Source organism: Polypterus senegalus, chromosome 6, assembly GCF_016835505.1.
Source record: "Polypterus senegalus isolate Bchr_013 chromosome 6, ASM1683550v1, whole genome shotgun sequence".
NCBI classification, from domain to species: domain Eukaryota; kingdom Metazoa; phylum Chordata; class Cladistia; order Polypteriformes; family Polypteridae; genus Polypterus; species Polypterus senegalus.
In genome coordinates, this window is record NC_053159.1 from 158,838,993 (window position 1) to 158,860,979 (window position 21,987).

General features: G+C 38.1%; 1 protein-coding gene across 1 annotated transcript in view; it reads left to right on the forward strand.

The window, feature by feature from the left end:
* Positions 1 to 4,270: 4,270 nt before the first annotated feature.
* kcnj3a (potassium inwardly rectifying channel subfamily J member 3a) overlaps positions 4,271 to 21,987 on the forward strand; it is a 355,259-nt gene continuing 337,542 nt past the window's right edge. The window contains exons 1-2 of the mRNA XM_039757434.1: positions 4,271 to 4,968; positions 6,912 to 7,128. Of these exons, the coding sequence (XP_039613368.1) occupies positions 4,297 to 4,968; positions 6,912 to 7,128 (889 nt within the window). The 5' untranslated portion in view covers positions 4,271 to 4,296. The remainder of the gene's footprint in view (positions 4,969 to 6,911; positions 7,129 to 21,987) is intronic.

The following is a 21,987-nucleotide window of genomic DNA, read 5'->3' on the forward strand; positions in this document are numbered from 1 at the left end:
ATGAAACCATGGAGCCATCCTGCCTTGTATCAACAGTTCAGGCTGATGGTGGTGTAATGGTGTGGAGGATATTTTCTTGGCACATGTTGGGCCCCTTGGTACTATTGTTTAAATGCCACAGCTTACCTGAGTATTGCTGCTGACCATGTCCATCCCTTTGTGACTGCAGTGTAGCCGTCTTATGATGGCTAATTCCAGCAGGATAAAGTGTCATGTCACAAAGCTCAAATCATCTCAAACTGCAGCAGGAGACCACGCTGGGTGCCACTCCTGTCACCTAAGAACAGGCAACTGAGGGTACAATTTACATGGGCTCACCAAAATTGGACAAGAGAAGATTGAAAAAACATTGCCTGGTCTGATGAGTCTTCATTTGCAACATTTGGATGATAGGGTCAAAATTTGGCATCAGCATCATGAAACCATGGAGCCATCCTGCCTTGTATCAACAGTTCAGGCTGATGGTGGTGTAATGGTGTGGGGGATATTTTCTGGATATTTTCTTGGCACACTTTGGGCCCCTTGGTACCATTGTTTAAATGCCACAGCTTACCTGAGTATTGCTGCTGACCATGTCCATCACTTTGTGACTGCAGTGTACCCGTCTTCTGATGGCTAATTCCAGCAGGATAAAGTGCCATGTCACAAAGCTCAAATCATCTCAAACTGGCTTCTTGAACATGAGATTGAGTTCACTGTACTCAGATGGCCCCTAGAGTCACCAGAGCTCAATCCAATAGAGCCCCTTTGGAATGTGGTGGAATGGGAGATTCACATCATGGATCTGCAGTGGACAAATCTGCAGCAACTGCGTGATGCTATCATGTCAACATGGACACAAATCCCTGAGGATTGTTAAATCTATACCACTAAGAATTATGGTAGTTCTGAAGGCAAAAGTGGGCCCATCCCAGTACCTAATAAAGTGGCTGGAGAGTGTGTGTGTGTGTGTGTGTATAGTATAGTCACACATGTGCATTAGGGACAGCTTAAAGGCTCTGGTGGTAGTAATTCCTTGCTGATCCACAGGGTGGGTCCTGTATACTAATGCCTCTTCTCTTCCTCTCTCTAAAACCATAGAACCTTCCCACCTCTGATGTCACTTTTGGTGTCTGTCCACCTGAACCTGCCTCATCCTGCATCCTGCCTGTATTTTACCAGAAGTGCTGCTATCTTGGGCAGTTTATTTTCAGACTTGCATCTTCAAATCATTATGTTTTTGCTGAAAACCACTTTATTAATTAGTATTACAATATGTAGTGTCTCGCTGTACTATATGTAGTGTATATATATATATATGTTTTGTACGCATGATGAGCCCAAATAAGGGTGAAACACGTGTCACATACTCTTTGCATTATTTCACAGTAAACAATGTAATATTCAATGATCTGCTTCTCGGAACTGAGAGGGCCTGTGGTGGATGTTTACGGACTGAAAAGACCAACCACATGCGTTACCTGGTAGGTAACCACCCATACAATCAGATCGAGACTCAGACTACGGATGCTATGAATGTAATTAATCCGATCCCCAGGTTGCCAAATAAACGCACCACATGCCATGACGCGGCGTAAAGGGACTTGATCCACTAGTCAAAAGTTTTAGAACACCTAATTTTTTTCAGGTTTTTATGGAAATGCAGTTTAGTCTCTTAATGTTTCATATTAACCATTTAACACAAGTTGTATTATTGTACATTAAACTGCACTTTGAATGGAGGGTATAATGTGAATAAATTAACCAGGATATTTAACAGATTTTCCACAGCATCAGTCACATTACACACAGCTACAGTAAATACAAAGACCGGAACTAAGAAGGCCTAATGCTATAATACTGAAGTCTTATTGGATCCAAAGAAGCAGTGTGGCACTATCATATGACCAGAACCCTGGATTTGATTAATTGAGGTTAGAAAATGAATGAAAGATAAGAATTGAAAAATGATTTAAATTATACCTACACATAAAATGAAATAATATCTTATGAAGGAAGAATGGATTGTCAATGCTTAGAAGCCCTGAGCAGAATATTCAGTACACAGTCTTTCTTAATTTATTTGCTAAGCTATTAAATACATGCACTTTTACATTGCAATAAAAATGTAATATGGTGATGAGAAATAAATAAAGACATTTTTAATTGAAATTACTTTTGATTGTGATCATATGTGGTCTTTATTTGAAGGACTCAAATTGAATCTCTCCCTAGGCAACACCAAACAACTGGCATCAAGCCTTACTCAATAAGTGAAACTGGAGTTTGGGCTGAAATTGCGTTTAGGCCTGAACAATTTAGTACACTTAGTGCTGAGCAATTACTAAAGCTGCATTTATCCCTGGCTGGGCAATAAATGATACATTCTCTGTTTCTGAACGTGATTAGAGTAGGGTCTATTAAGAAATGGATTATGAGTGCCTAGAAGCATTGAGCAGAGCACTGAGCAAACAGTCATTGTTCTTCTGTTAATAATTAAGCAGTTTCAGATACATGACAAATGTACTGTATTGACTGAAAAGAAATGGGAAAAGGTGACATAGAATTAAATAATCGATAATCGAATTATATGTCAAATTAAATAAGAATAATATTTTATAAGTCTGGTATTGTCATATCTACTTATAACATCTTTATCAAAAAAGTGACCTCTTTAACAGTAAAAGGCAGGAACACAGCAATGCCTCAGTTACAGAGATCACAAATGGCACTTTCCCAGAATGTTCCTGTATTCTTTATCATTACTGTATTGTTTACTGACATCAGAGCTCCTTTATGATCTGAGCACAAAACACCGTGGAAAGAAAAAGACTACTGCAGCTACTTGGGGAAAATGGGCAAGAAGTACAGAACTCACAGCAAATCCATGGATAGATAGATAGATAGATAGATAGATAGATAGATAGATAGATAGATAGATAGATAGATAGATAGATAACGTGTTATTATGTTTATTAGTTACTTTTATGCAATAAATGTAAATATTTTCAGCAATTTTATTCCCTGTCATCCATGATAAACTGAGAAAATGTTTTAACATACCAAAGGCAACTCACTAAGCCATCATAGCTGCTGCTGACTTATTGGACAGGTGCGACTCCTGTTATTTGTTCAGCTTTCCTTCTTTAAGAACACACGCTGACTGTTTCCACCTCTTTTAAATGCTGCAGAATTGTGCGTTGAGCTATGAGACAGGCAAAAGCGCAGCGGCGTACCGGACAAGGAGGAGCGTGCAATGCGCAGGACTCGGATAGGAAGGCTGAGAGAAAGAGAGAGAGAGAAAGAGAGATGGGGGGCGGTTTGGAAAGGCACAGTGAGTGAGCGAGAGCGAGCGAGCGAGCAAAAGAGAGAGAGAGAGAGAAAGAGAGAGAGGGAGATCTTATGCATTTCACTCACCTGTGAGCAGAGCTGCATGTTGTTCCAAAATTATGATCGTCAGCACCTGACAACATTGAGCAACGTAGACAGAAAAAAACGGGAGTCGACATTTCCTTCCCCCTTCTCTTTTTTATATTAATGCTACAATTTAATTAGAATCTTTATTCTAAATTTTACTGTCATTGCCCTGCTCTTCATGCTGAAATCCCAATTTCAAGCGCATGTATGTGATCCAGAAGACTTGCTGGTCTGGGGACCAAGACGCGCACTGTTCGGTACCAGCGCAGAGAGAACATTTCAACGGCGGTGGAAGAAGTAAGAAAGCACACGCTCGAGTCCAGAGCGTTTTGATGTTGCCTTATGAGACGCTGCTGATATCTTTCAAATGGAAGACTCGCCGCTGCGCCAAAAGAAATGATCCATTTATAACTTTTAATTGGATGGACAGACTTTTCCCTCTTAGGATGGTATTTTGAAAACTCTCGAAATAATAATAAAAAAAATCAAATAGAAAAGAAAGACGGTGCCAAGCTGTAAGGACTTGATGATCAATCGGCACCTCTCAAAAAAGAAAAAGAAAAGAAAAAAAGCACGGCAAATATTGGGAAGACAGCCGATTTGCTTACCCCCCACCCCCAGGAGCTGAAATGCTATCTGCAATGCCTGTTATAGCTCCTGCCTGCTAAGGGCGAAAGATTTACGTAAACTGGATTCCCCCCTCCTTTACTAATGGTTGGAAGAAGAGGGATCATTTTTCAGCCTTTAAATTGTTCCTATTCGAGCTACTTGATGTGCGTCTTATTTTGAATGCACGTTAAAAAAATCAAAACTGCAGCAGGTACCAAGAAAAGCGCTGTAAACAGAAGCTGTACGTATTTTAATCCCAGGTATCATTATTCTGGTTAGCCTCATCATATTATGTCTGCACTTCGAAAGAAATTTGGGGACGATTACCAGGTAGTGACCACTTCATCCAGCGGCTCTGGATTTAATCAGCCCGCTCCGAAAAGAAAGAGGCAACGGTTCGTGGACAAGAACGGGCGATGCAACGTCCAGCATGGTAACTTGGGCAGCGAGACCAGCAGATACCTCTCGGATTTATTCACCACCCTAGTCGATTTGAAATGGCGCTGGAATTTGTTCATTTTCATCTTGACCTACACCGTAGCCTGGCTGTTTATGGCATCTATGTGGTGGGTGATAGCGTACATCAGGGGCGACCTCAACAAAGCCCACGATGACAAGTACACTCCGTGCGTTGCGAACGTCTATAACTTTCCTTCGGCTTTCCTTTTCTTTATTGAGACTGAAGCTACTATTGGTTATGGCTACAGGTACATCACGGACAAATGCCCAGAAGGCATTATTCTGTTTCTTTTTCAGTCAATCCTCGGATCCATCGTAGACGCTTTCTTGATCGGCTGTATGTTCATAAAGATGTCTCAGCCTAAGAAACGCGCTGAGACCCTAATGTTCAGCGAACATGCAGTTATTTCCATGAGAGACGGGAAGCTGACTCTCATGTTCAGGGTGGGCAATCTCCGAAACAGCCACATGGTCTCGGCACAGATCCGCTGCAAACTGTTAAAAGTAAGTGTTCTAGTAGGGCACCTTCCTTCATCACTTATTCTTATCCCCAGGACTTGAACCTGAGCCCGTGCTTTAGACACGTGCTTAAGAGACATGCGCGGCGTGCGCTCGGCGTGTACGGATACTTAAGCGAGAGCTCATTTAGGATTTTCAAGGCCATTCACTATGAGCACAAATTGAAAGCAATCTGAAATTGCAGAGCACTGTTAAGTTTAATTCGACAAACATCGCGGCGAACTCATACATCGCTTCCTGATTTAAATTCTGGGCGTTCAGTTTAAGTGCACACATAGTTAATTTTCAAGAGGTAATAGCCAGACTCATTAAAACTCCACAATGAACTGAAATAATAATTTGCTTTCAGCCACTTCAGCAAACAGGGTGAAGTGGAGAGGTTTTTATGAAAGCAGTTTCAGAAACGATTTGACACTTCTTTAAATGAGCCATTTCTACCGCAAATAACAGTAGTGCAGATTAGCACTCACTGTACTGCACACATTTATACTGTGCTTGTGTATCTGTGTGGATGGCAATGTCATTTACTAGGTGGGAACAGATCTCTGTGTGAAAGGCACTGTATACATGAAAGCAATGATGGCCACATGAGATATATCCATCCATCCTTAAATTTTCTGCACCTGCTTAATCCTGAGCAGGATTGTAAGGAAGCTGGAGCCTAACCTAGTAGGCATAGGCACAAGGCAGGGACAAAATCTGAACCGGGCGAGATATATATATATATATATATATATATATATATATATATATATATATATATATATATATATATATGTATATATATGTATATATATATATATGTGTGTGTGTGTATGTATGTGTGTTTGTGTGTGTGTGAAGGCTGTATGTACGTCTTTCATTTGCAAGTAATTGAATGGTATAGGCCATAAATTATTATATAAGAGTGTGGCTCCACAACACCGTACTAAACATCATGAAAAGTGCTATACATGAAAAAATATACTATTTAATATGTTAATCAATTCATCTTTAAATTATGCAACACATTTCATAGTATATAAGTAGTGAGTCTCAATGCACTTGTGATTCATGTTTGTCATAACTATCTCATTATGAAAGGCACTGTATACCTAATTAAAATATAAACAGATACTGTACATATGAAGTACTATTTGTGTGACTCATTCATATTAAAGCAAGTGAATGATGGAGAACTGTGGTTATATACTGTAAATGTGCTTGTGCTTATATCTTATACAGCATATATTCTTTCTGTTTTATACATGCATTATCTATCTATCTATCTATCTATCTATCTATCTATCTATCTATCTATCTATCTATCTATCTATCTATCTATCTGTTTTTTCTTTACAAAATTGATTTGATGCAGTTTTTGAAACAAGTACAGTATCTCTCATATAGTGTCTTTCATATCTTTGTATGTATCTTTTAACAGCAATTTACACACTTGGACACACACATAATATAATAAAATGTGTACTAGAGCATTCCAAGATATTTTATCTATCCTGCACTGATAACAGAAGTAGATGAAGAGACTTTCCTTGAATCACATATTTATTTTTGATGGTGGTTTCCATCAGTTCTTATATCAGCCCTTCTTATACAGTATAGCGCCTTTCACAGTGAGTACTGTTTCAGATTGTTTAATATTCAGTTCTTTGTCTGCTAGGCCAAACTGCTTGTTTTTGCATGGGAAAAGAGGAAATCAATAAATGCTCACCTCAGTTGTTAAAATAAATCAATAAAGAAACTGTCATAGGAGATGTTCAACCAACCTTAAATTTACATTTGCAATTTACTGTCACAAAACATGTTCATATTCCCACTTTTCACTTTCTGCTTGGGTAACGTAATGACAGAGAATGTGGGAGGTAGTTGTAAGCCAATACTAATGTCTTCCTCTCTCTGTTTTCCTTCTCCATGCTTGCTTTGCGTAGTCAAGGCAAACACCCGAGGGAGAGTTTCTCCCCCTTGATCAGCTGGAGCTGGATGTGGGTTTCAGCACTGGAGCCGACCAGCTTTTCCTTGTATCTCCCCTTACCATTTGTCATGTGATCGACGCCAAGAGCCCCTTCTATGACCTTTCTCAGAGATCCATGCAAACAGAGCAATTTGAAATCGTTGTCATCCTTGAAGGCATAGTGGAGACCACTGGTAAGCCCATAAATCTTATCCTATTTTTTGTCACTCTGTTTTACTCTTTTTTTTTTGAACTGACACACTTAATGATAGCGTGCTGTCGATGGCATTGGTGTGTTTTGTCATGTGGCACATGAGGAAATGTGCTCTCTTGGATCCTGGGCAAACATTGAAATCACCCTGCTGGTTAAAGGGGCCAAGAATGTCAACAGATGTTTTTGAATTGTCCTTTATATAATATCGGTGCCAGCGGGTTATTAGTATATTTATATTATAGGGCATATTACACATTTTCTGAAATTGTTTTCCATTACTAACCATGATATAGAACTGTTGCTGCCAGTCTGAGAAGCAGAAATTCTGGAAATGCATAAAGAAGCAGAGGTCTGAGAGAATTATTAAGAGTTGTGTAATGATGCAAGGTTATCACGCGTTAGGTTTTTATCATGTGGATCTTTATTCAGAAGATAACTTAATTAAATTGGCACACTGCATTATTAATTGAACATTATGCAAGGTTTCGGCTTTCTAACTGACTTTTGAAGAGTTTCGAGTGCTGTTTATATATCAGGTCATAGAGCAAGTAGAAACAAGAGTCTGGGCTTGTGGTTACAATGATGACAGCATTGCATTTATTCATGAAAGGATTTGAAATGATTTTCCTTTTTTTAGAATATTTATAGAGTTGGTAGTGTTAGGTGGGGGCATTTGACTTCAATATACTCTAGCTGATTCCCATTTTATCACAATTGACATAATGCACAATTTCAAACTACCATTTCATTATTTGGAACTCTGTTTTACATCTTGAATTGTGACATGGATGCAGTGACACCACAAAGATTTTATTCCAAAACTAAAAAAAAAGAGGAGAATAAAAATATGAGTATAAATAAAACTCTCAAACCCTGCCATCATGGAAGAGACAACTGTCTTGCACCTCTGTCTGTGCTTCCTTTCATATTCAAAATCCGTTCCTAATAATTGCTTTGTGCTCATCATCTCCTGTGTGGGTCATGTTTAGGGTCAGTAGTCGCGTCTAATAACCATCACAGAGTCCGCGAAATAGTGCTACCAAATAACCAGCTAGTCTCTTTAATGGTTTGAGCCCCTTGACCTAAAACTGAGCTACTTTTGACTCTTGGCATTGTCTCGGAAGGAAAGAAATGATGGCATCTTTCTGTGCAAGGCTGAAGCAACTGTCTGATTAAGAGTTGGTTATGGCAGTCCAAGTGATATTCTACTACCTTGAAGTGAAATATGAAGGCTCAGGGGCTACACAGCCTTATTTGGCTGCTGCACAGGCATGCAAATAGTGGCCATGCCGAGTATACATAGAAGCCCATGACCGCTAGGGCTCCCCAAAAATATACATACACACAGTTTTTAACTCCTCAAAATATTTAACATTGGGGGGGGACCCAAAAACAAAATTTTCCATAACCCTCAAAACAGCTTGTTGCTTCCCTGCCAGTAACACAGCAATCAGAATTGCTTGATCAATTATAGAAATTTCAGAAAGTGGTATTTAACTTCCACTGCACACTTCTAGCAGTGACTTGCATGAGCATCCCCTTCTATATATTTCATAACTTTAATTTGTCTCTTTTATTACTGGATATTCACTTACTGGTAACTTATGTGTAAAGTTTTGGTGTGCCTGGGATTATTTCTCCGGATTAGCCCACATTAATTACATATGATTTGTTTCATATGATTGGAGCCAGCCAAGAATTTGAAAGAGGGAGAAGAGGACTGAAGAAACACAAACAAAAAAAAAAATTAACAGTGTTGTAACTTTTTTTGCTAACTACTATCCTGCAAAATGTTGAATCACTCTAATAGGAAATGAGCGACTTTCAAGCATGTCTGTGTTTTCGGTGAAATTGACTGAAAGCGATTCTGATGATGAACCGAATATTGATGGACTTGGTGGCCCTTCCTTTTGGGATAAAAAAAATGTGCCTACCTACACTACTTATATTAAGAAAATGTGACTAGTAAATTAAAAATTCAGATAAGAAAATACAAATTGTTACATGTGGTCAATGTTATTGATACAGATGCTTTCAGAGTTGTATTTTTCTGTACACAGAAAAGACTAAATGTAACGTAGCTCTATTCTTTATAGGTATTCACAGACTTTCAGATGCAACTATACAAAGTCTGTCTTGATTTTGTCTTGCATTAAATAAACTCTTTTCCATCTTGGAACAACACCAAGGCACCTACTGTAAATGTCACATATATTTGCTAGTAGATCTACAGTGTGAAAGATACAAACCTTGTGGAAACATTTTTTTCCCAGAAGAAAACTCATACACTTCAACCAAATATAACTGTAGTAGAAGTTTATTCTTTTCAAATCAAACTTCAGTAAAAACAAAAGAAACTTTATGGTGTTTCAAGAGTTTTAAGATCTGTTAAATTTGGAGGGTTATAGTAACACTGTGTGACGCAAACCCATAATCCATCAAATGGCAAGGGTGTGGATTATACAGTACGTGTTCCTTTGGTCACAGGGATAGACATAGCTTCTCTGTGGATAGTGAATTGTATTTTGAATTAATTAGGCAGTTAAAGATCTGTTGTATTGACCAAAGAGTTGGAGTCAACATCCCCCTGTGAAGAACTTGTGTTCCTGTGTCCTTTGTATTCTTCATTCACAACTAAGGGATGTCATCGGTTTGAGTGAAAGCGGTGACTCAAATCTGTGTGCAAATGTGTTCTGAAGTTTGTGCTTTGAGTGAGTGAAACTGACCAAAATAGAAGGTCAGACCAGTCAAGACTCCATGCCAATGAAGAGTGACTGCAGCAAGAATGATCAGTTAACTTGGTTGGCTGTTCTTAGCTTGGTTTATTAGCAGAATGTCAGGTTTAGGTGGAGAGTTACGAAACCAGTGCAAACCCATTCTTTAGGTGTTAGAAGTATACGCTAGCTTTGTCATAGAAATTGACTTGATTGAGGAAGAGTGTGGAAAAGTTAAAGATTAGGCGTGTTCCTTTGGATGGAGCCTCCTTTATTCTTTTTTCCTTTTTTCCCGCACTTAGTAGCCGGCTGTTATTTTGTTCATTAGAAACACAGTAGAAGTCATTGTTGTTTTATCAGACAGTCCAGCACATCTTATATACTGTATTAATGTAGATTGACCAGAGACTGGTAGGGAGTTGGTCTAGGTCTCCAGAACTGTGATTGTGCCTGACTTTGTCTTTGACTTTTTATTATAACTGATCATGGACCACCTGAGAAGTTTATTTTATCCAGAAAATTGACTGACTGCAGTTTTTGTTTTCCTTGCTTCCATTGCCACTCGCCACATCACAACAATAGTATCAATGTATATATACTGTTAGAATCCTTTTTGCCTTATGTTGGGTATATACTGTACGATTTTGCCACAGTTTTGGGCCCGCTGACTGATTTTCTTAGTTGCCCTGATTTTCATTTTCGTCAGCTGTTGTTTCATGTGCCGTATGAGAGGGGATGCTACGCCCTACGTTTGGGCTGTTACACGATTGGAAAAATTTCTGTCATGTCAGAAATTTATGTCGGTTATCTTATGCCCAGAGGGGACTGGGCGGTCTCATGGTCTGGAATCCCTACAGATTTTATTTTTTTTCTCAAGCCGTCTGGAGTTTTTTTGTTTTTTCTGTCCACCCTGGCCATCGGACCTTACTCTTATTCTATGTTAATTAATGTTGACTTATTTTATTTTCTAACTGTGTCTTTTATTTTTCTATTCATTTTGTAAAGCACTTTGAGCTACATTTTTCTGTATGAAAATGTGCTATATAAATAAATATTGTTGTTGTTGCTGTTGTAGTGTGAGCAGTCTATTGACCCGAACTTCTGATGTTGCCATCAGATTTCCCGAAATTAATTGCTATTGTTATGCTCATTTTCACCTTTTTGATTTAAAAATGCTATTATATAGCAACATACATATCACTGAATTTTAAATACCTAAAGCATCATAGGTAACCTTTACTGGAATCTGAACTAAACACACACAATAGTAAATCAAACAAATTAAGTGCCTCCAATTCTTTCTGTAAAACAGACAAAACTTATTATCTGGTTTGTTCACCTGCATGTCCAGTTACCCCTTTTTCTTTTCTTTGAACTTTCAGAGCATAGTATAGCAGAGCCAGTAACACGACTCTTTTCTTTGTTGACAGTTAGAGAAGCCTGTGGCCATATTGTTGTATTTAATAGTTAAAGCTTTATTGCAAAATGTCAATGGGTAAAACTGTCTATTGGGACAGGTATAATCTGAGCATCTATGTCGTGGCATATCAATTGGATGGAATGTACAGTGTGAACACATATTACTGTATATAGTGTGAGTAGTCACTTGACTAAGATTTCGAAAAATCACACAGTTTGTGTGTGGCATCAATCAGGTTTAAGTTGCTCTGTTAACTGTGTGTTTGAACTTGTCTGTATTTTTTATATATGTGCATTTTCTAATTGGTAAAGTGTGTAACCTGTACCTGTAAAGTTTTATAATGCTCTGCGCCTGCATGAAGTGAAGAGTGCTATGCAAAAATAAATTGAGTTACCTTGACTTGAAGAGTATTAAATATAGCTTTACAGACTACTTAAACATTCTTTTAGCTGAGCAGGCTGTGTTTGTGGCTAGATTGACCAACGGAGTGGTGGCTTTGAGGCTAAGTATCTGCGCTGGTATCCTGAAGGTTGCCGGTTTGAATCCCTGTCACTGCCAAAAGAGATCCTACTCTCCTGGGCCCTTGAGCAAGGCCCTTAACCTTTCAATTGCTTCAGGGGTGCTATACAATGGCTGACCCTGTGCTCTGACCCCAAGGGTTATGCGAAAACTAACAAATTCCTAATACAAGACATTGTAGAAGGCGAAATAAACAAAAACAAAAAATAAAAGTTATTAATTTGAAAATGCTACATCTCCTTTCTTTGTTGCCCTGTTATTGGAAGGTATGTGGGTTGTATTGTTGGTTCCAAAGCTTTTATACAGCACTTTTGTGAGTAATTAAACAGTATGAGTCTTACATATAGTTAGAATATGCTCAGTAAATAGTACTGTTTATATCCTGATGGTGACCAGAAAGTGATTATTTGACCAAGGTGTGCGTAACAAATTATGATTGATGACTGTCTTCTAAACTAAATGTTTATAAAGTGAAGTATACTGATGTTTACATTTGTTTATGCAGATTAAATAGTAAACTTAGTGGCATAAGTCAAATCTTAATGGGGGTGTAACTCCTGTTCAGGGAATGCCAAATGCCTGAATGAGCTCATCAGGAAGTCCAATCTGTATTATAGGACTGAACACTGTGGCAGAAGTTAGAGGCCATCATGATAAATGCTGCGGTCCTCACCATGATGCATTATCCTTTAGAACCTTTCGCCGCTGGTTTATTTCATCACACTCAGCTAAGAAGTGTTGCTAGGGAATTCTCAACAACAGTCTTCAGAATATTTAATGCCTCCTTCGTTTGTGCCTGTCTCCCCCTAGCCAGTAAAGTCAGACACACTGACACAAAAGCACATATTATACTAGGTGAGAGCTAAGCCTACAACATCATCCACATACAAACTCAGAACCACAGAATACACCTTTCCAGTAATCAAGTGCATTTCAAGACTTAAAGACATGTTGTACTCTGGCAGACTCAGAGAATTAAATCTGTTTAGTCTCCAAGCTGAAGACACTGCATGAGGACCTTATCCATGTCCTAAAAACTCAGAAAGGCACTGATAAATTAGATCCAGAAGAATTCTTTCAACTTAATGGTGAATCACTTACTGGAGAACACCAGTAAAAATTAAGGGGTAATGCATTTAGCATTGAAGTCAGGTAGTGTTTCCTTACTCAACGAGTTGTGGGAACTTGAAACAAACAACTGAAACATGCAGTTGTAGCAGAAATTGCTAAAACCTTTTCAGCCTTTAAGACATATCTGGAGGAGATATTGGGACAGCTTAGCTATTAGTTAAACAAATGAACCTGATACACTGAACGGAATCATCTTGTTTGTAAAAGTTCTTATGAACTTTGATGTTCAGTGGTTACTTTATGGTCACCCTTTTATATACACAGTACAGTATATATATATATATATATATATAGCACCCCAAAAACTCGACACAGGCAGGCTTGGACACAAGTTTAAAAGGCAAAGAGTCTTTGATTGTGGGAAACTCTTCCCCAAACATTTCCCACCATAGCCACAATTCAGCAAAACCACAATTCAGTACAACTCTTTAATCTTCTTTTTTCTTTGTCACTGCCTCCTCCACTACTCCTTGCAAGTTGTGTCATCCCCCTTCTCACGAAACTGGCTCATTGATGTGAGGCAGGCAGCTCCTTTTCTCTAATCACTGTGAGTGCTTCTGTTGATATGACGCTGAAGCTCTGAAGCACTTCTGGGTGAGGTTGAAAAAATACAGAGTAGGGACTCCCAAATACCGCTGCTACCCCTAACAGCCCCCATGAGACCCAAAAAGACTGTTCCCTGAGACTACAATACCCAACATGCCTTGTGGGTACCCATGCGGGGATCAAGGGTGTCCCAGCTGGGTAAGAAGACCGGCCATCCCTCACTATATACAAATTTATATACAGTATAAACATATAGTAGTTATTTATTGTCAGTTGCAAATGATGGAGTGGAGAAACAAAGAAAATTTGGAGTGCTAATTAGGTCACCCTGTTTATTGCCAGTTTCCAAAACTAAGAAGAAAAATGAGCATGCCATGGCGAAACAGAAATCAGTCACAATAAATGCTTTTTAAGACTCTGTGGCTTCTCAAAAGAATCAGGTCTCTGTTGGGGAGTTCCTTGGGGAACAGTAAAGTACTATCTATCTATCTATCTATCTATCTATCTATCTATCTATCTATCTATCTATCTATCTATCTATCTATCTATCTATCTATCTATCTATCTATCTATTATATTGTGCCTTATCTATCTATCTATCTATCTATCTATCTATCTATCTATCTATCTATCTATCTATCTATCTATCTATCTATCTATCTATCTATCTATCTATCTATCTATCTATCGGCTGGACAGAAATGCAGTAGGCAGCAATGCTGCTGCTCATTTTCAGGGACCAGGCTTGAATGTTTTGGTCTGATCACTGTCAGTTCACAGTTTACACATTATTCCTTTGTCATAAGGTCTGCCTGTTTGGTTGATTGGTGACTCTGAATAGACCTACAGTTCATAGCTGCTTTCTGCTTTGCACCCAGTGCTGCTATAATAGGTTCCACTGTCCTGGTATTCTTTAATGGTTAAAGCATGCTAATAAAAAATGAATAGATGGAAAGATAAGCAATTGAGAAACCAACGTTAATGCCAGATTCAGGAATAGACAGTCAGAAGACAAAAAAAGAAGTTTACTGAGAACAGAATTTGAAATCAGTGAGTTAAAAACACAATTATCTGACACTTGCCTCAGTTGGATCCAATAACATTAACTCTCATGACACTGCAGCTTGGACTGTGCTCCTTTATTCTTTGAACTGCCCTTCAGCAGAACCCGAAATCCCTGATGCCTTTCCACCACAGGCAAATGATTTAGCAGCAAATGTCTATGCCTTTTTATAAGTCATTGAAGAGGAAGTTTGCAAGTACAGATGTTCAGAAACCAAGAGACCTCGATTAGTGCCAGGATTGGTGCCACAAATGATATTGCAGTACACTTGGTAAAATTTGCATAATAAAGTTAAATATGTCAAGTAGCCTGCACGGCTAGTATTAGGCTGCATGAAATTAACAATTTCTGTCCTCTTGATGAAGAATACAGGGAGTCAAAGATGAGTGTGGAAAACCTGAAATAGGAGATATCTTTAATTATATGCTGATCTATAATACTTGGAAGGGTGCGCTAAAAATAATTTATGTCAGAAGAAGATTAGCTTCTAGCTGCCACTTTCTGCAAAATATTGAATGCTGTGTTGACTATATATATATATATATGTGTGTGTGTGAGTCTAAAAAGCAGATTTTTGAATATTTAAATGGTTTTCTATTTATACCTCACTATATTATATAATGGTGTTGAATAATTTACACACAGCTGTGTTCACATTCATGATTTTTCCTTGCGATTTAAGGATCATAGAGTTGCATATATTTCTTTCCAATTTATGTAAAGCATGCATACTGCTGCGACTTAGGAGCTTGGATTTTGTTTGGCAGTGCACCATAATTTCTCCTTCTGTTTCTGCAAGATAAGAACATATCATGTTAGGATTGTGCTTCACGTACATTTTTTTTAGATATATTATTATTATTATTATTTTTCTTTTAATTTAAGCATACAAGTAAACAGTGAAATGTGTCACTGATGTGAGATTTTAGGATTTGGCAGTTGTCCTATTTACTTGTAGTAATCTTCTGTTAATGATCGAGTCTTTGATGCACAAAAACAAGCCTGTGATTTTTGGTTTTATTTTTCATTTCACTGTTCGAAAGAAACATAACTACGGGAACTGATTGAGCAAGTGGCTGGAATTAGATGTGTTATTTTATTGGATGTGTCTGTTATATGAATTAATTATTTATTCTGGGATTATTCAAGATGTTGATGTGAATTATTTTTAGCACCATGCAGGGAGGATAACCATGCAGTGTGACCATCTAAGACATAATTAGCTAAAAAATCCACATAGAATTAAAATGATTCATTGTTTAACCTTTCATACTTACATTTATTGATATATTATTTTTTATATATACTTTAAATGATAAATATTATATATATACATAAATGTATTTTCTTTTTCAAAATATAGATCCAGAAGAGGTAACCTGCCAATATGTTTCAGTGTTTGCAACATCAATTAAAGTGTCTGCTACAGACAGCACACAGTATAGGCAGGAATAGACATTCAATAGATACTGTAATGTGTGTCTAAAAATAAGTAAAACAGCGAGGGAAGGAGGGAGGGAGAGACTGGATGTTCTCTTGTGAAGGGAGACATTATTTATGAGCTTTGTCACATCATCCCTGGGAAAGACTTGATGGGAATAACACTCAATACAATATCAAATTCAATTAATTAATGATGTGGTATATTTGTATGTTTGGGTGACTAAAATCTTGTATTTACAGCTTGTGCTAAATTAGTCATCTCATTTAGCAGAGCCACGTCCGCAATCGTCACTCAGGTTTAGCCCATTAACCTGATGGTAAAAAAAAACTGATAAACTCCAAATCTATGTATTAAATCAGGGTCTTAAAATGCTTCCCCCTACTAAGATTGAAAGACAGAGGGTCGTCTAAAAAATAGAGAGGGAGAAAAGGCTTAGGGCAAATGGGAGATGGGTGGGGGCTTAATAATGAAGAAGAGACAGAGGGTCACGTAGTGAAGAAGAGACAGAGGGTCATGTAATAAGACGACACAGAGGGTCATGTAGTGGTTAGAGACAGAGGATCATGTAGTGGTTAGAGACAGAGGATCATGTAGTGGTTAGAGACAGAAGGTCATGTAATAAAAAGAAACAGAGGGTCGTGTAATGAGAAGAGACAGAGGGTCATGCAGTGGTTAAAGACAGATGGTCATGTAATGAGAAGAAACAGAGGGTCATGCAGTGGTTAAAGACAGATGGTCATGTAGCGGTTACAGACAGAGTGTCAGGTAATGAGAAAAGACAGAGGGTCAAGTGTCTTCTTGTGTCCCAAGCTAGCTTTGGGTAGCTATGAGACCTTTTTATCTCTCAAGGCTAGGAAAGTTTTCCTTGATTATCTATCTATCTATCTATCTATTACAGGTAACTGACAAAATGCAGGAAACATCAGTATAAATGATCTAACCAGGTGGACAGCTTCACAAATGGCTGGATTTGTAATGGAGTAAAGCACAACACAAATGTTCAATGGCAGTGTTTTGGTGCATGTGCTGTCACAAGCGCCACTCCAGGATGTCCCACAAATGCTCTTTTAGATTGAGATCTGGTGACTAGGGATGCCATGGTATATAATTTATATCATCATCATGCCCTTCGAACCACTTGTGCCCTTTGGATGGGGGTTAAGTCACCCTGGAGGGATAGAAATGCAACAGGATGAACACGATCACTCAGATTTTGTTTCAGTTTTTTTTCTTACCCTTTTAAGGAATCAGTGAATCAAAACCATGAAAAAGTACCCACTGAGCAAGGCAGAACTCATAGAGAGCTAGCTCTTCATTGTGGGAAGCATGCAGTCAGGCTTCTATACTTATTTTGGTGTTAGCCACACATTTACTCAGAATAAATGACTTGTGTCACCATGTGGCTTTTTCCTACTGCTCTGCAGAACACTGCTTGTGTTCTTAGTACCGCCATGGTGGGATTTTATGTGTAAAAGTGGCCCACACATTAAGCTCTTTCCATAGTATTTCTTTCTTTAAAGTTCTTCTTAATTATACACCCAGTCTCGAACATTTTCTGTCAAATAATCAAATGCTTGTCCATTTTTCACATTACTCACTATATCAAAAATCAATATGTTGAAATAAACACTGATACTCTAAATATTTTTGCTATAAACATCTGATTTTTGTCAAAGCCACCAAAATCTTTTCTAGTAAACTATGGCAGCCAAAATAACAAGTAAACGAGTCTGCTTAGTATTTTTATGAAAGATGTTGAGCATAGAACAATGTTCATTGCTTGTGTTTCTTGATGACTACTCCTGTTTGTATCCCTCATCTGAAGTGTTTCCGATTCTGTATTTGGCTGGCATCTATACTTCATAGAGTAATCTCCATGTAAGTTCATTGAGAGAGCTATAACTCATTTCACACCAACACTATAACACCCCACTCAGGCCAGAACAAGTCTAACCTCATCTGGGGTCTAGCCACTTCCCAAAATGGATGTTGCAGTGCTTATGAAATTGCAGTGTGCGCAGCACTAATGTTGAATTTTATTGTATTTTGTCACCATCTTGGTAGATACATAGTGGGGTTCCTTTTACACTCTGGCTCACGGATTTTGTTTATTGCATATATCTTTATTCATTAAGGATAAATAAACTGAAGAAGAGTCATTCAACAGCCAAAAGGAAGATAGTATTCTGAAAGAACTGCTAGGATTTTCTGGGATGAATTATGAAGTACTTGCTTAAAAGTGTGCTGAGCTCTGTATTGGTTTGTTATTTTCACTGATTTTAGAGCCTCAAAATTGTAGCCAAATTGAACCAATAAAGATGTGAGTAAGCACTTCTTATTTTATAAGGCACAATTATTTGCAAAGACCTGTTCATTCTAAAGTGTCTTATATCAACAGTGCAGTATTTTTATTTTGACAGATAAGGGCAAGGGTCCTAGGGACAAGTGGGACGATTTGTGTTAAGATCAATTAATGTCAGTTTAATATTTTCTTATAAAGCACACCTCTTCTTATAAACCTAGCATGTTTTACACTGCATATAGTGAAAATTGTGAAATGTATGTATGTGAAATATAGTTAAAATAAAGGACAAGTATAGCTCCTTATCCACAAATACATTCAGTAGTTCAGTTCTTCTTGGCTGCTTCAGAAATTCATGATTAAAGTCATGACCACCATATTTGGAAGGCAATGGAAAGGTCCCCAGATGTCGCTTTTAATTAGATTTTAATCTTGAGAGCCTACAAGGGGGACATGCAGTTTTCTTCTGCATCCTTAAGTGCTGCAATAGCTTTTTCATTCTGAATTTGAAATTCCTGTACTGTAAGAGAGCAGATCATTCCTCTAAGGAAAAATGAAGTGTTACATTTTACTAGCTGTGTTATTTAGCTTCGCTCGGGACATTTTATAAGACAATGGGCATCAGTTATACTGGCGTTGGTTAATTGGGTTATGAGAAGTACTACAGTATGTAACTAAGTGAGTGCTTATCTTGTACAGTTATTTGTAACTTTTTACCAAAGCCTAGTATTATTGTCAGGAAGTATAGTTAAGGCTTTGGACCTGGGACTTCAGACCGTAAGGTTGTTTGTTCAGACCCCGCTACTGACACAGTGTAACCATAAGCAAGTCGTTTCACCTGCCTGTACTCCTTTTGGAAAACAAAAGAAATGTAACCAATTGTCTCTCAACCATTGGATATTATATTAGTATTAATATTTTTAGGTCACCAGTACTGCTTATTCTTGAACATGCTACATACAATTGCCCATGAATAAAACATTCATGCATTTTATCAGTTCCTGCTTTTTTCTGCTTTTCTTAATGGCTTGGCTTTTGTTGATGAACATTTCAAAACATACTTTTACAATAAACAATATACTTATGTGAATCTTGAATCTGCTTAGTCTTGAACATGCTACATACAATTCCCCATGAGTAAAACATTCCTGCATTATATCAATTCCTGCTTTTCATAATGACTTGGCTTTTGTAAATGATCATTGCAAAACATAATTTTACAATAAAGTGTATTCTTTTGAACTGAAACAGATAATCAGTAGGAATGTGGAATTTGAGTTTATATTATAATGAATATGAACCACCATAGTGGGGTAAACGAAATGAACAACAGCATAAAGATTTATTGGAGTCTGAGCCATTTGTTCCTGTATTACAAATCAAAACACTGGAAAAACTGTAATGGGGTGAGAACTATTTACATCAATATGTTACTTTCCATTAAGGAGAGGAAGGTTACCACTTAGAAGCTCCAATGTTTTGGACTTGAAGCATGCCTGAAAAGCCTCTGCATCTCGCTCTGTTGTTGTGATCCTGAAGCATGCCACAGGATTCTCTGCAACTCACTCTGGTGTCCTAGCCCCTGAGCTGCACAAATGTCTCTGCACCTCACTCTGCGGTTTGACCCCAAAGCACAGTAACATTAATCCTTCAAGTCTGTCCTGATGTCCTGGCTTCAGAGTACTCCTGATTCAGGGATAAAGTTCCACCTGACAATCCAACTGTCCCTCTTGTGGTCCATTCTCCACAGCTTCTTTCTTCTCCAGGGTGGAGGCTCTGTGCTGCAGAGATATATCATTGCCTTTTTGGGACGTATCCCCTAGGGTTTTTCACTCCTCAGCATTTCTGGATGTCAGTATTTGCATTTGTCACAGCCCTATGTGTATTAAGGCCAGGAGCAAGGAACATTTCTCCATTAATAACTCCTATGACAGTACCACATTTAAAGTCAATCAGATCATTCTATTGCCAGTGTGTGTCAATGGAGTTTGCACAACTGTGTGCTTGATTTTATGTGGCTGTTAACATTGAGTGCGGCTGAAACACCTGAACTGAAGAATTTGGATGGGTGTTTGCCCATATAGTGAATGTTACATTAAAAGGTACATTTTTAACTGATTTTTAAGTCTCATGCAGATGGCATTAAAGTAATTTTTAGTAATATTTTTACCTGTTTAACAGCTGTGTTATGTTTAAATGCTATAATAATTCTAGTTTAGCTCATCTGAAAGATTTAGGCAACAGGTTATACAGACAGGGTTTCCTTTCAGGGTTCATTATCAAGTGTTTAAAATTAATTATCAAGCATTCTAAATTAAATTACAACTTTTTTAGAAATGACACAAGGAGGTCATTTAGACAAGCTGCAACAGGTTTATACTTGAATGACAGCGGATTAGTTGGATATTAATATTATCAATCATAATCAATGCCTGCCTTTAAATGTGATGTAGGAATTAAATTATATTAATGTATGTTTGGAGGTGGCTGTGTCTTAAGTAGACTGTGGAGCCCTGTCACCTTTGTATGATACCATGATTGTATACAAACCCAGATTTGAAAGTCAGATGGACAGTGTTGTATGTGATTCGTTTAGTGTAGGCAAAGGCTGAAAGTTCAGTAATTGATTATTACAGTCTGTTGGGGTGTGTGCCACCTTTGGAAGAAAGTGAGAAGGGGGATCGAGGACATCACATGCTGTGTGCAATGTAGGAGCTTTGTAAATAAAGAATAAGGAGCATACTCCTTCCTTACGTATACCTCTGCTAGAGTATGACTGCTGTGTGGTAGTATAAACTCTGTCTTTTGTGTCACAGTCTAGGACAGTGATGGCGAACCATTTAGAAACCAAGTGCCCAAACTGCAATCCAAAACCCACTTATTTATCGCAAAGTGCCAACATGGCAATTTAACCTGAATACCACCTAAAACTGAACACCAGCATAACCAATGAGCTAGTGGTGGATTTTAGGAGGCCCAGGCCCTTCATGGACCCCGTGATCATCAGAGGTGAGTGTGTGCAGAGGGTACAGACCTATAAATACCTGGGAGTGCAGCTGGATGATAAATTGGACTGAACTGCCAATACTGATGCTCTGTCTGTCTATCTATCTACTGAGCTTTTAGTTTAGAAAAGCAACTCATACATTAACATCTTTTGTCTTAAAAGAAAAACATAATAACGGAGCTTTCAATGATACAAACAACTTTTTGTTGAAAGGTTAAAGTTTGCATTCGGTATGCTTTTGAACAATTAATGTGCTTTTTGCTGTTGTATGCATGCTGATAATTTGTCTAACCTTGGCTCATACTTTGTAAGTTTGAGAGCAACACATGCAGCACTCAGGTCATCTGTTAGTCTGTTTCTGGTGTCAGATTTGATTTAATTCAAAGCTGAAAACAGCTGCACAAGCATAAGATGTTCCAAACAAAGTAAGGAAAGCAATCTCAAGTGCCTTCATTGACTTAAGATTATTTGGCAGAGAATTCCACACTTTAAGGATTTCATTTTCATAACTAACTGTGCTGTCCTTTGTCATCCCTTCGATCCTCTCAAGTGTTTCACGCTGGTCTTCCCTATTAAGCTCCGCCCCCAAAGCTTCCATTATATATTACGGGGTCGTGGATCAGGTGTGGCGATTAGCAACTCCCGGCAATAATTACAGATGCGGACGACTCCTCACCTGTGCGCTTAAGCGAG